The 11835-nt window shown below is 51.2% G+C and overlaps 1 protein-coding gene across 1 annotated transcript in view; it reads left to right on the plus strand.

The window, feature by feature from the left end:
• The window catches only part of Lasp1 (LIM and SH3 protein 1), a 46936-nt gene that overhangs the window by 1322 nt on the left and 33779 nt on the right, over positions 1 to 11835 (plus strand). The window contains exon 3 of the mRNA XM_008845280.3: positions 6452 to 6546. Within this exon, the coding sequence (XP_008843502.1) occupies positions 6452 to 6546 (95 nt within the window). The remainder of the gene's footprint in view (positions 1 to 6451; positions 6547 to 11835) is intronic.

Consider the following 11835-nt stretch of genomic DNA (forward strand, 5'->3'; position numbering starts at 1 on the left):
AGGGGGTGGCGGGGGCGGGGCGGAGGCCAGGGCCAGCGAAACCCGCCTCGGGCCGCGGGTGGCTGGGCGCTGGGTAGGGGGTCATCGGCCAGCCACTGTCGCTTCTGGTGTAGGGGTAGGGGAGCCCCTAAACCTCACTGCGAGACCCCGTTTTTTGAACGACCTGCTGGACCCCCCCACCCCCACCCCGCTGGTTCTGTGGTTCGGGAACCCGCAGACCTCCTCCATAACTTCCCAACCCCCAGTTCAAATTACTAGCCAACTCCGGGTGCTGGGCAGCCCAGCCGGAGCCCGGAGGGGCCGGGTGGATGGGGGGCGCTTTGCAGAGACCTGAAATTGTGCTCCGTCTAGAGTCTGGCTTGGAGAACAAAGAGCTAACTTTTCAAAGCAGGTTTCTGCAATGGAGGGTGGGGTTGGCTGAGTTCTGGGGGAGCCGAGGAAAGGGGGAAATATTTGGAGAGGGGAGAGGGTAGCTTTCTGGAAATTCGCTGTCCCCTTGGGGCACTTATGCGTCCCCAACCCAGGCCGGACTCGTTCATCTGGTAGCTATTAGATTTCTGCAAGGGGGATGTGGGGGTGAAGAGGAGAACTGGGTGTTTCCAGTGTACTTTGAGGTAGGACCCGCCTTTCTGGAAGCTCCCTGAAGCCTAAGGCAACCTGCCCCTTCTCAGTGTTCACCGCCGCAGGGGAACGCCAGTGTTTCGGCTCTTCCTAAGTGCATTGTACCCAACACCCCAGGCTGGCTCCTAGTCCACGTCTTTTTCCTTACAGTCTGAACTGCCAGGAGGCAGGCGCATAAAAGTGGGGAGCTGGTTTTGTTTGGGCTGGGATAGTTCATTGGCTACTTTGTCTCCCCCTTCCCCCCCCCTTAGGCTTAGCTCATTCTCTGGAACCTTTAACCCCTGAGCCCAGGTCAGGAGGTGGGGTTTGAGATTCTGAAACACATTTGAACTTGCTCCTTGGGAAAACGAACCTAGGGACCCAGACTATTTCACTGACCTTCCTGGGCTTGACTAACCAGGAGGCTAGAAGATTAAGGGAAAGGGCTGACCTGCTAGCTCACTGTACCAGCCTCTGGAGGGCTAGACTTGAGCTTGGCACTCTTAATGGAGAAACAACCTCTTGAGGCGTTAACTGTTCTTGCATGAGAGTCTCTGCCTTCTCCCGCGTAGGGCTTTTAGCCTGCATTTGCAGTTTCTTGGGCCAACAGGCAGAATCCCCTTATTCACAGTCATGAATGGGAGAGGCAGTACATGATTGCTGTGGCTTGGGAGGTGGGAGACTTTGTCCTTGTTTCAGGCCCACACCCGTCAGCTTTATGAATGGTTCAGGACCTCAGTATTCCCCATCTATAAGATGGGTATTGATGATGTCATTGCCTTGGAAGTGGCAGGGCAGGAAGTGTGGTCAAGGTTGTGTCCTCCCTCCTTTTCTGTTCATCCCCTCAGGGACTCTCCTTGTAAAGACCTTCACTGCCTGTGTGTCACAGGAAAGGGGGCAGGGATCCTATGCGATACCCTCCTCAGTTCTGTGCCCTCTGTGTAAGAGGATATTCAGGTTGGCACTGCCCCGGGAAGTGGGAGTTGATGATTCCTTCCTGGTTTTAGAACTCTCCCTAGGGGAAGTGGCCCTGGAGAGACCTCCCCCCCCACCCCCTCACTGAGCTGGAGAACTGGAAAATCCTGGTAACAGTTCTCTTCCTCCCATGACCCCCAGGCAGTAAGAAACGGCACCTGGATTTAGAGCCCTGGAGGATGCTGGGCGGAGACCTGGGAGTGGGGAAGGTTCATTCCCATAGGCATGGTTGCTACCTAATTTCCCAGGGCTTCTGGTGTGCAATCAGAGTCAACTTACTCTGGTGTTATTCACTGCAGTTCCTCATGACATGTAGCCTGCTGCATGGCCAGAGCACAAGCTGTGTCCTTATTGTTAGGTCTTTTCTCCTCTCTGAGTCTTATCGCCCAAAGGCATAGGTGGGTAAATCTTGTCACCATTGAAGGCCACCCTGCCCCCAGCCAGCAGTACCAGTGTGCACTTCATGCTGGATAAATATATATTGCTGATGACAGTGTTTGAAGAAGGAAGTTAAGGTTTGTTTCCCTCAAGGGTTTCTGGGATTAGAGAAGGGAGTTGAGAAACAGGTGACCCCTTTCATTTAACAAATATTTATTGGGGACCTGTGTTGTGAAGAATCTTGCCATATCTTTCTTTTTCTCTCCTGGCTGCCTTGAGTCCCCCAGCTGAAAACAGGTGGAGATGGTAAGGAAGGCTAGGGGATTGGTCTGCTGTCAGCTCTCCTGGAATGGCCCATTAGTGAGGGCTTCCTGCCTTAAATGGCCAAATTCCCCCTCTTCCTCTCAAAAGGGCAGAGTCATTGCAGCTGTGGTACCTGTTCTTTTAGGAAAGTTTAGACTACCCTGCCATCACTTCAAGACCTCCCATTGCCTGCCAGCTGTTACTTACTGCAGTGTGCAGACTGCCTTACACACCAGTGGGGGACTGCTCCTGTGAACTGTGAGACCTCCAAGTGAGTCTCTCTAGCCTTTTAACATTGCAACATGCCATGGTTATCTACAAAGTTCTCCCAATGGAGTTGCAAAAAATATTGCAAAAAACATTCTCAGTGTTTTTGGTGAGTTTATGATTTTGTATTTGGCCACAGTTCCTCAGGGTCATGCCCACCAACGGTGGGTTGGACATGCCTGCTTGGAACAGGAGACTGATGGGTGTTATGTCTCATCACTCCTTAAGCCAAAGTTTTCTCTTTCTTTTTTTGTTTTTTGAGACAGTGTCTCATTCTAGCCTAAGTTGGTCTGGAACTTACTATGTAGCTCAGGTTGACCTAGAACATGTAGCAATCTTCTTGCCTCAGCTTCCTAAGTGCTGGGATTAGAGACATGTGCTACCATGCCCAGCTTCCAAAGTTAATTCCTTCTCTCCGTCTTTCCCTCCCTCCCTCTCTCTTCCTTTCGTCCTCCCTCCTTCCTCACAGGGTCTCATTTAGCCTAGGCTGTCCTTGAACTCCCCCTCCTGCCTCTACCTCCCAAATGTTGGGATGATAGCTGTGTGCCCACCAAACCCATTTTGTACAGTGCTGAGGATTAAACACAGGGCTTCATGCATGCTAGGCAGGTATTTTACCAACTGGGCTACAACCCCAGTCCTCAGAGTTCTTACTGTTTAGGTCTTCTGCTAGGGTATTAGCAAAAAGTATTTTTACTTATACTGTCTCCATTCCAAAAGTGAGTCCCCATCCCTTTCTCAGCCTGTCTGGAAGAATGAGGGTTCTGAGGACTGGGGCTGGGGTAGTTTGATGTTACTGAAAGGGATTTGTGGAGGTGCAACAAATAATTGTGCCTATAAGCCAGTGGCCCTGAGTTGAATTGGAGACAGGCTAGGGTGTTGACCCTAAAGGAGGGACAAACTATAACCCTGTGCAACAGGAAAGAAGTCTCATATTCCAGCTCTGAGTCACAGCCACCCTCGGGAGGTCAAGTGCAGAGAACAAGGTGTCAGGCTGCAGGTACAGGGACCTGAATGAATCTCCCCTCGCCCTCCTCCAGAGCCATGGAGGCCTGTGTGGCATGGGACCCTTGCCAAGGCTTCTATCTCCATTAGCCTGTTTCGTCTATAATGTAGAGTCAGTTTTCCACAGAGTGTAGCAGGCAGGCAAGGGAAGGGTGGCCGTCCTCTGGTGTGGGGTCTGGTTGAGCAGAGGCTCCTGTCATCAGAGGCCTGTCTTGTGAATAGGGAGGGATCCCATGGAATTTGTGGACCGGATTTTGAACTACATGCCTCCAGATGAGCTTTGCTGCCTCAGTCCTGACCCTTGTAAACAGGGACATTGCTGCTGTGAACCAAGGTTCCTGGGCTAGGGGAAGAAGGCAGGTGGTTCTTGGACTCTCGTGATAGAACCATTACCCTCATCTTCCCTTAGCCCCATATCCTTTCCCCAGACCAGAATGGGCAGGACAGAGTTGCCATCATCCTGGGTTTGGTTCACAGAAACTATCAAGGCCATTCCTCGCCTCCATAAAGGGGTGTACAGTGGCAGGAGTGGCTGGATTTTCCTGAACTTCAGAACCTTCTAACAGAAGAGGGTGGTGATGTGTCTTCTGGTTCCCCTACAGTGCCTGGGGAGATGACAGTTGTAGCCCCACTTTATAGATGCAGACACTACCCTTGGTAATCACCTGGCCAGCCCTCAACCCATTCTGGTCTTTTACTATTCTGCTCTTAAGTCCTCCCCCACCCAAAAGAGGACATGTGACCACCCTCCCCTGTCCCATACTGTGGTGTATCAAGTTGAGAACATGGACTCCTGTGGGTGTGAACTCTTTCCTAATATAGGGGTTTCCCTTCCTCCCAGGGGCAGCCTGGAAGGACCTTGTGGGTACCCTGGTCTAGATGCTAGTGTGTGTATTTCTGTTCCTCCTTTTTCACAGGTTTGACTCTAGGTGGGGGCCTGGCCAGCTGCTAGAGAAGGGTGCCTGTCTCTTTACTAAGTCAATCAGGAGGCAACCTTGGAGGTCCCTAGTCCTAGGACAGCATATTCCTGAGTATGTGTGTGTGAAAGTGGGTCATGGTCTGGATTCTGGAGAATGTTTTTCCTAGCAGGCCCCTGCGGGGGTGGGGAGGCAGGGGCATGCAGGCAGAGGCCACAGACTGGGTGGTGATAGTGCTGGGGTAGCCTGCCAGTGCCTCCCAGTCATAGGGACCTGTGGGGAAGGGACCATCCTGTTTCGGTTTTTCTAAGGGTTTGTGTGTTGGAATTGTACACCACTCCAAACAGTAAGGAATCTGAAAGTTACTGTGGTGCGGGTAGTGGCTCTGGGATGGGCCCAGGTTGGGGTAGGGCCAAATTAGACCAGCCATCGCTTTACTTCCAGACTTCCAGCTGGCTGTCTTCCCAAGGAGTGGTTTCCCTATCGCCATAACATTCACCATTACATTTTTCCTTGATAGGGAAAGTGTTCCATTAGACAGGGATTGACCCCTGAAATTACCCTGGTGTTGAAGTAAGCCAAGGTGGGTGGATTCCCCAGCTGGACTTCAGTGCTCCCTTTCCTCCATCTGCTCTAAGTGTCTGTGGAGCCCCTCTTAGTTTGGGAAACACCTTTTGAAAAGCACTGCCTTGGGGGGAAATTCCTTGACCAATGGCCAAGAACCAGTCCTACTGCTCTGGCACTTTTTAAGGTCTCCTTGTCTCCCTCCCTGGCTTCTGGTCTCCTCCTTTGGGGGCCAGGGAAATGGGTCAGGTGTAATGAAAGAGTCAGATTACCCAGTCAGCATGGATTCTGGGGTCTTGGCAGCCGGGGCATGGTAGATGCCAATCCCTATCCTCATCCTGTGACACCAGGGTGAATTTACATGTTATTTGCATGGCTTTGCCTGGTGTGGGGGAACCACATTTCTCAGGGATGGAATCATTTTGATTGCATGTTTTCTCTTTCCCTGCTTGCCTTCCCTGTCCCCTTCATCTGCCACCCTGGATGGATGACTAGTTTTAGACCCCTGAATTTGCTAGAGGCTTACCTTCCCCTCAGTCTCATACATACTTGTTGGAGCTTGGGTTGGATGTATGCCTCCAGTGGAGGCCTGAGGTGCCAGGTACCTTGCTGAGGTGATATCTCATTAATCTCACTCTGTGCAGGGGTGTGTGTGTGTGTGTGTGTGTGTGTGTTGGGGGGTGGGGTGGGGTAGGTATTATATGCAGTCCACAGACAGGATGTGGAGTCAGACTCCCAGGCACAGGACAGGATGAAACCAAGGTCATCTGGCTCCCTAGATGGAGCTGTGATGTCCACCTGGACATTTTCACTGTCTCTGCAGGGTGCTTTCCAACCTTTATCCAGCTGGGAGCGAGAGATGTGGGGCTGAGCAGGATGTGGGTGTGGCACTTAGAACTGGGTGACTCACTGATAAGGGGTCCCTTGTGAAGGGGGAGGCGTCTGAACTGGAACATCATGAAGGGGAACTCAAGGGTGGCACCGACCTTCAGAGAGGTAGTTAGGAGTGCCCTGGTTCTGGGTCTGTCTGCCAGGGGGCTGGGCCCTCTTCTGCAGGCCTGAAGGCTAGAGGCACTGCTCCTTCCTGATCTGCTGCTTAGCAACGGACTGCCGCTTTGCATAAGCAATGAGGTCTGTCCTGGACCGGAGCTGGGAGGTGGAACTGACCTTTCTGGAGGCTGCTGCCTCCATCCATAAGTGGGTTCTAACTCCCTTTACCCTTAGATCTGCCCTTCTCCCTGTCCTGACAGCCAAGTCACTGCCTTGGTGGGGGATAGGGACAGAGGTAGCATCATTGGCTGTCAGAGCCTGTGACCTTAAACAACACGGCTCACCGGGTATCCTTGCAGCCTCAGGCCCAGGACTCCAGTGGTGGAGGGCTTCCATGTCTATGCCTAGGGAAGTCCTAGTGTCTGATGGCATTTTCCTCTGTCTCTACCCAGTTCTGGCATAAAGCATGCTTCCACTGCGAGACCTGCAAGATGACACTGAACATGAAGAACTACAAGGGTTATGAGAAGAAGCCCTACTGCAACGCGTGAGTCTTGGGGTGGGGGGCACCTCACTTTCCCCCAAGTTCTTCCTTCCCTTCTCATAAGGCCAAGGTGACATTGCCAGCACTTGGCACACCCTACTTTTGAGATATTGTGATCACATTGTGCCTTCACAGCAGAGGGCTCTTCCTATCCCTATTTTATAGATAGACTTGGGGAAGTTCGCCTTGCAAGGTCTCCTGGCTGGGCTAACTAGAGGCTAATTCATAGCCAGTCTGGGTGGTAAAGCCTGTGGGTCCCTTTCACTGTACCCTGCTAAGAGTGCAGCTTGCATGACACTTCAGGATTAAGAGACCGGCCTGGCTGGGGCTGCCCCTGGATCGGGTTTGGGGTTATGACTCTCCCCTTGGCTGCCCTTTCTCATTCATTCCTACAGCAGTTTACAGGTTCCATCTGTCACCTGGGCACTTACTAAGCTTTGGTGGTTCTTTCTTCCATTGTTCCTTCTAGAAGATTCTGGAGCCAAGTCAGTCCTTTTGTTCATCTCATGAGAAGGGTATGCCCTGGCCTAGCACAGAGCCCATAGATACTGTTTTTCCATTATTCTGAAAGTTGCTAGCTTAGGTGCTGTTCCTGAGGGCCTGGTCCTCAGGAGGCAGGCCTGGTAGGGGGGCCATTGTTTCCCACCCTAGAGGGACACCACCCATCCCATCTGCATCATCTGCAGTTTCAGAGTGCCATAACTTTCCATCCCTGAGGTGACCTCATGAGTAGTCAGGGCAACCTCAGTGTCAGATCCAGGGTACCTGCAGCAACTGACTTCAGAGCCCTCTGCAAGGGACATGGGGTACAATTGGGGGGTTGCTTAAAAAGTGAGGCGACTTGCAGGTAGGTGGTAAGATCAGTAATCAAATAAATTTAGGATCTAATTTGTCTTAGTTTTTGTTGTTTGAATGTCCTAGGCTTTCCTTGACTCAGTTTGTATCTGAGGATAGATAGCTTTAGACTTCTAATCCTGTTGCCCTCCACTCCAGATTGCTGGGTTTACAGGCTTGCTCCATCATGCCCAGCTAGTCTCCTTAATTCTTTCAGAAGGTAAAGTAGCTAAAGTTCACCAGGAAGGGAAACTTAGGACTTGTCTAAAAAAGGTGGAGAGCTTAAGCTGCTATGAGGGCTAGCTGACTCTCATGCAACTGTTCCTAGTCCCCTCCTGATACCATGGCCTCCTCTCCTTCGGTTTGAATATTCACCAGACACTTAAGGCCTGCCCACTGCTATATGTCAACCTGTGCCTGGTGCCAGGGAACTGATATATGATAAAATCTTAAGCCCAAGAGGCAGCATGACCGTTGTCTCTTCTAAAGGAATGGGCACTGGGTAGGTTGAGGGAGAGAGGAAGGACCATAGCTCTGTTCTCAGGACTTCCACTGCTCCTCTGCCCCCCACCAGCCCCTCCCAGCCCCTAGGGAAATGGGACATTCTTTGAATTCTTAAGGGCTCACACAAGCTCTGATTCTCTGCCACTTCCTCCCTCCTTTGGGGTGTGGGGTGGGGTTCTGAGAAGCAAGGGCACTTAACCCCTTGGTTGCAGGACTGCTTCAGCCTGGACTCCCAGTCTTCTTTGGGCAGCTTCTGGGCTTCCTCTCGCAGGCAGAAGCCTGGCTGAGCTGAGGAGCCCTGGGCGATACAGTTCCACATTTCTTCTGAAGACTCCAGGCAGTCCACCTACCATTCAGTGAGAATTGGGAGTCAGAGAGAAAGACTTGTTCTACCACATTTCCTTAGTCCCAGTGCCAGAGTTCCAGCTTACTTTTCTTGGGGAGACCAGCAGCAAGAGGAAGAGGGGCTTCTGCAGCAGTTGGGGGTTTGGGAGAGATAGAAGATGAAGCCTCCTCCTCTATGGGGAGTCTCCAGTTCTGTCCCTCTCCTGACCTTCAGCTAGGGGAGCTTGCCTCTCCAGTCATTTTTACAGCCCTAGCCTCAGTCTTATTGAGGTGCCTTTGACCTCTGGTCCAATGGATATTTGCTGGGAAGGGCTGGGTTTGTGGTGAGGAAGTATGGCCCAGCTGTGCTTTGCTCCCACTGCAGTAGACTGCTAGCTCCATCCTCATCCCCTCGGTGGAGCTGTCTGCTGAGCCTTTGGTTTCCCAGCCAGACTGTGAAGTGTGGACACGTGGCCTCAGCACCTAACTGAACCTGGGTTTCCCCTTTCCAAGGATGCTGGACCTTAGACCAGAGTCCTTGCTGTGCATCAGGCCTTGTGCCAGATGGTTGCTGTCATTCCATTCCATCCTGTTTTCTAACTGCCTCTGGGGAATAGCCCCCCATTCTCACACCCCCCTTCAACCCTTGCCACGCTTGTGGACCATAGGCCTGGGTTCATTCTGTATAACACTGCCCCCCTCCACGGGGCTAAGCCTAGGAGGGACCCACAGGGGCAGGTGGTGGTGGCTTGGCACTTTACCAAGATTCAGGGCCACCCAGTGAGTGTGGGGATGAGTTTGGTGTGCAGTGAAGCCTCTGTTCTACTTGTCCCTGGCCAGTTCCTGAGCCCCAGGGCAGTTAGGATCCTGTGGGAGAAAAAGGAATGAGAGAAGAAAGCTGTCTGTCCCAGGTCTGTCTTTCCAAAGTTCTAGAAAGTGACTGTAAACAGTGAAAAGGCTTCTGTCTGAGGATGAGGCGGGGAGTGAACACAGGCTAGAGCTCTGGGTTAGCTCTAGCTAACCAGGTGTCAAGGGCTACAGACATGCATTTACACAGCAGCCTGGTTTGTCCTCAGACCCTTGCCCCGGCTCCAAACGGCAGATTCCTCGCAGTTGGCTCTTGCCTAACCTTTGTCAGGTAGAGGCCACACTCCTGCGTGCATGGTAGCTCCCCTTCTCATCAGTTCTTTTTGAAGCTTCCAGGTATGTGGAGTGGGCCTGCTCTTTTGGCTTGAGAAAAATGATGACCAGGATTATTTGTTTTGTAAATTGGATCATCAGAGTCCTGGCCTACAGAAACCCAATTCTCTGGGTCCATGCAAATGGTTGCAGAGCGCAGAGATCAGGCTGTGGTTAGAATGGGGATAGTGACAGACTACCTGTGCTCTTGTAGGGACCTGCAGGCAGGAGGTCCATTGTAGGCTAGAGGAATCACCTGGGGAAGGAAGAGGGTCTCAGCTGTACCTTTCCCCTTAGATTGACAGCAGACATCTGGGTTCCTGATTTAGTCTACCAGGGCTGTAGGGGGAGGGACTAAGCTGAGGGTGCAGATGTCCCTTGTGCTGAGGTCTGTGAATCCCAGCCCCTTTCCCAGACTCGAGCTTGGTAGTGTAATAGGGTCTATGTCACTCTGTTATAGTACCCTCATCCCAACCCAGTTTTGTTGTTGTTTGTTTTTATTTTTTGAGACAGGATCTCTTATCTAGTCCCAGCTGGCCTGGAGCTCCCTAAGTAGACCAGGCCAACCTCAATCTCACAGATAGCCGCCTGGTTGCCAGGTGATCTCAAGCCATACCGAACATATGGAAGTCAGAAGACAACTTTTGGGGGTTGATTCCTTCTACTCTGGGTTCTGGAGGTCTAACTCCTGTTCAGCTTGCAGGGCTGAGCTCTCTAGCCTGCCCAACCTTGGACTTCTTATCCTCCTGTCCTAAGTGCTCAGATTACAGGTGTAGGCTAGTACACCTGGGGATTGAGCCCAGGGCTTCATGCATGCTGGGCCAGGCCTTCTACCAGCTGATCTAAACCTCTAGTCCCTGGTTTGTTGGTTTGTTTGTTTGGAGACAGTTAGACCTAGATATGTAGATCTGGCTGACCCTTGACCTTGTCATAGTCCTGGGGTGGGGCAAGGTGGGGGTCCCAGTCTTTATTGCTTTCCTAGAATGCTCTGCCTCTTACTGAGAAAATGAAATAGAATATCTTAGGGAGCTGGGGTAGCCTAGAGTGGGGTGTATTGTGGCATATTTGAGGGTGAAGGGGGCAAGTAAACACAGGCAGCCAGAATGTCAGATACAGCCATCAAGTAGACACAGGCAGCCAGAATGTCCGATACAGCCATCAAGTAGACAGAGGCAGCCAGAATGTCAGATGATACAGCCATCAAGTAGACAGAGGCAGTCAGAATGTCAGATGATACAGCCATCAAGTAGACAGAGGCAGTCAGAATGTCAGATGATACAGCCATCAAGTAGACAGAGGCAGTCAGAATGTCAGATGATACAGCCATCAAGTAGACAGAGGCAGTCAGAATGTCAGATGATACAGCCATCAAGTAGACAGAGGCAGTCAGAATGTCAGATGATACAGCCATCAAGTAGACAGAGGCAGTCAGAATGTCAGATGATACAGCCATCAAGTAGACAGAGGCAGTCAGAATGTCAGATGATACAGCCATCAAGTAGACAGAGGCAGTCAGAATGTCAGATGATACAGCCATCAAGTAGACAGAGGCAGTCAGAATGTCAGATGATACAGCCATCAAGTAGACAGAGGCAGTCAGAATGTCAGATGATACAGCCATCAAGTAGACAGAGGCAGTCAGAATGTCAGATGATACAGCCATCAAGTAGACAGAGGCAGTCAGAATGTCAGATGATACAGCCATCAAGTAGACAGAGGCAGTCAGAATGTCAGATGATACAGCCATCAAGTAGACAGAGGCAGTCAGAATGTCAGATGATACAGCCATCAAGTAGACAGAGGCAGTCAGAATGTCAGATGATACAGCCATCAAGTAGACAGAGGCAGTCAGAATGTCAGATGATACAGCCATCAAGTAGACAGAGGCAGCCAGAATGTCAGATATAGCCATCAAGTAGACACAGGCAGCCAGAATGTCCGATACAGCCATCAAGTAGACAGAGGCAGCCAGAATGTCAGATGATACAGCCATCAAGTAGACAGAGGCAGTCAGAATGTCAGATGATACAGCCATCAAGTAGACACAGGCAGTCAGAATGTCAGATGATACAGCCATCAAGTAGACACAGGCAGCCAGAATGTCAGATACAGCCATCAAGTAGACACAGGCAGTCAGAATGTCAGATGATACAGCCATCAAGTAGACACAGGCAGCCAGAATGTCAGATATAGCCATCAAGTAGACACAGGTAGCCAGAATGTCAGATACAGCCATCAAGTAGACACAGGCAGCCAGAATGTCAGAGACAGCCATCAAACAGCTTCCCTGCCTCTCACACAGATCCATCAAGGCCTCAAGGAATCTTGGGGATCACTTTGCCTTCCCAAAGCCCATTTTATGATAAGAAAACTGAGTCCCAGTATTTCCATGCCTATTCAACTGGTAGAATCTTTTTTCTTTAAAAATTGCTGGGGGGTGGGGGTGGGGAG

Source organism: Nannospalax galili, unplaced genomic scaffold (assembly GCF_000622305.1).
Source record: "Nannospalax galili isolate Female #2095 unplaced genomic scaffold, S.galili_v1.0 scaffold1382, whole genome shotgun sequence".
Taxonomy (NCBI): Eukaryota; Metazoa; Chordata; class Mammalia; order Rodentia; family Spalacidae; genus Nannospalax; species Nannospalax galili.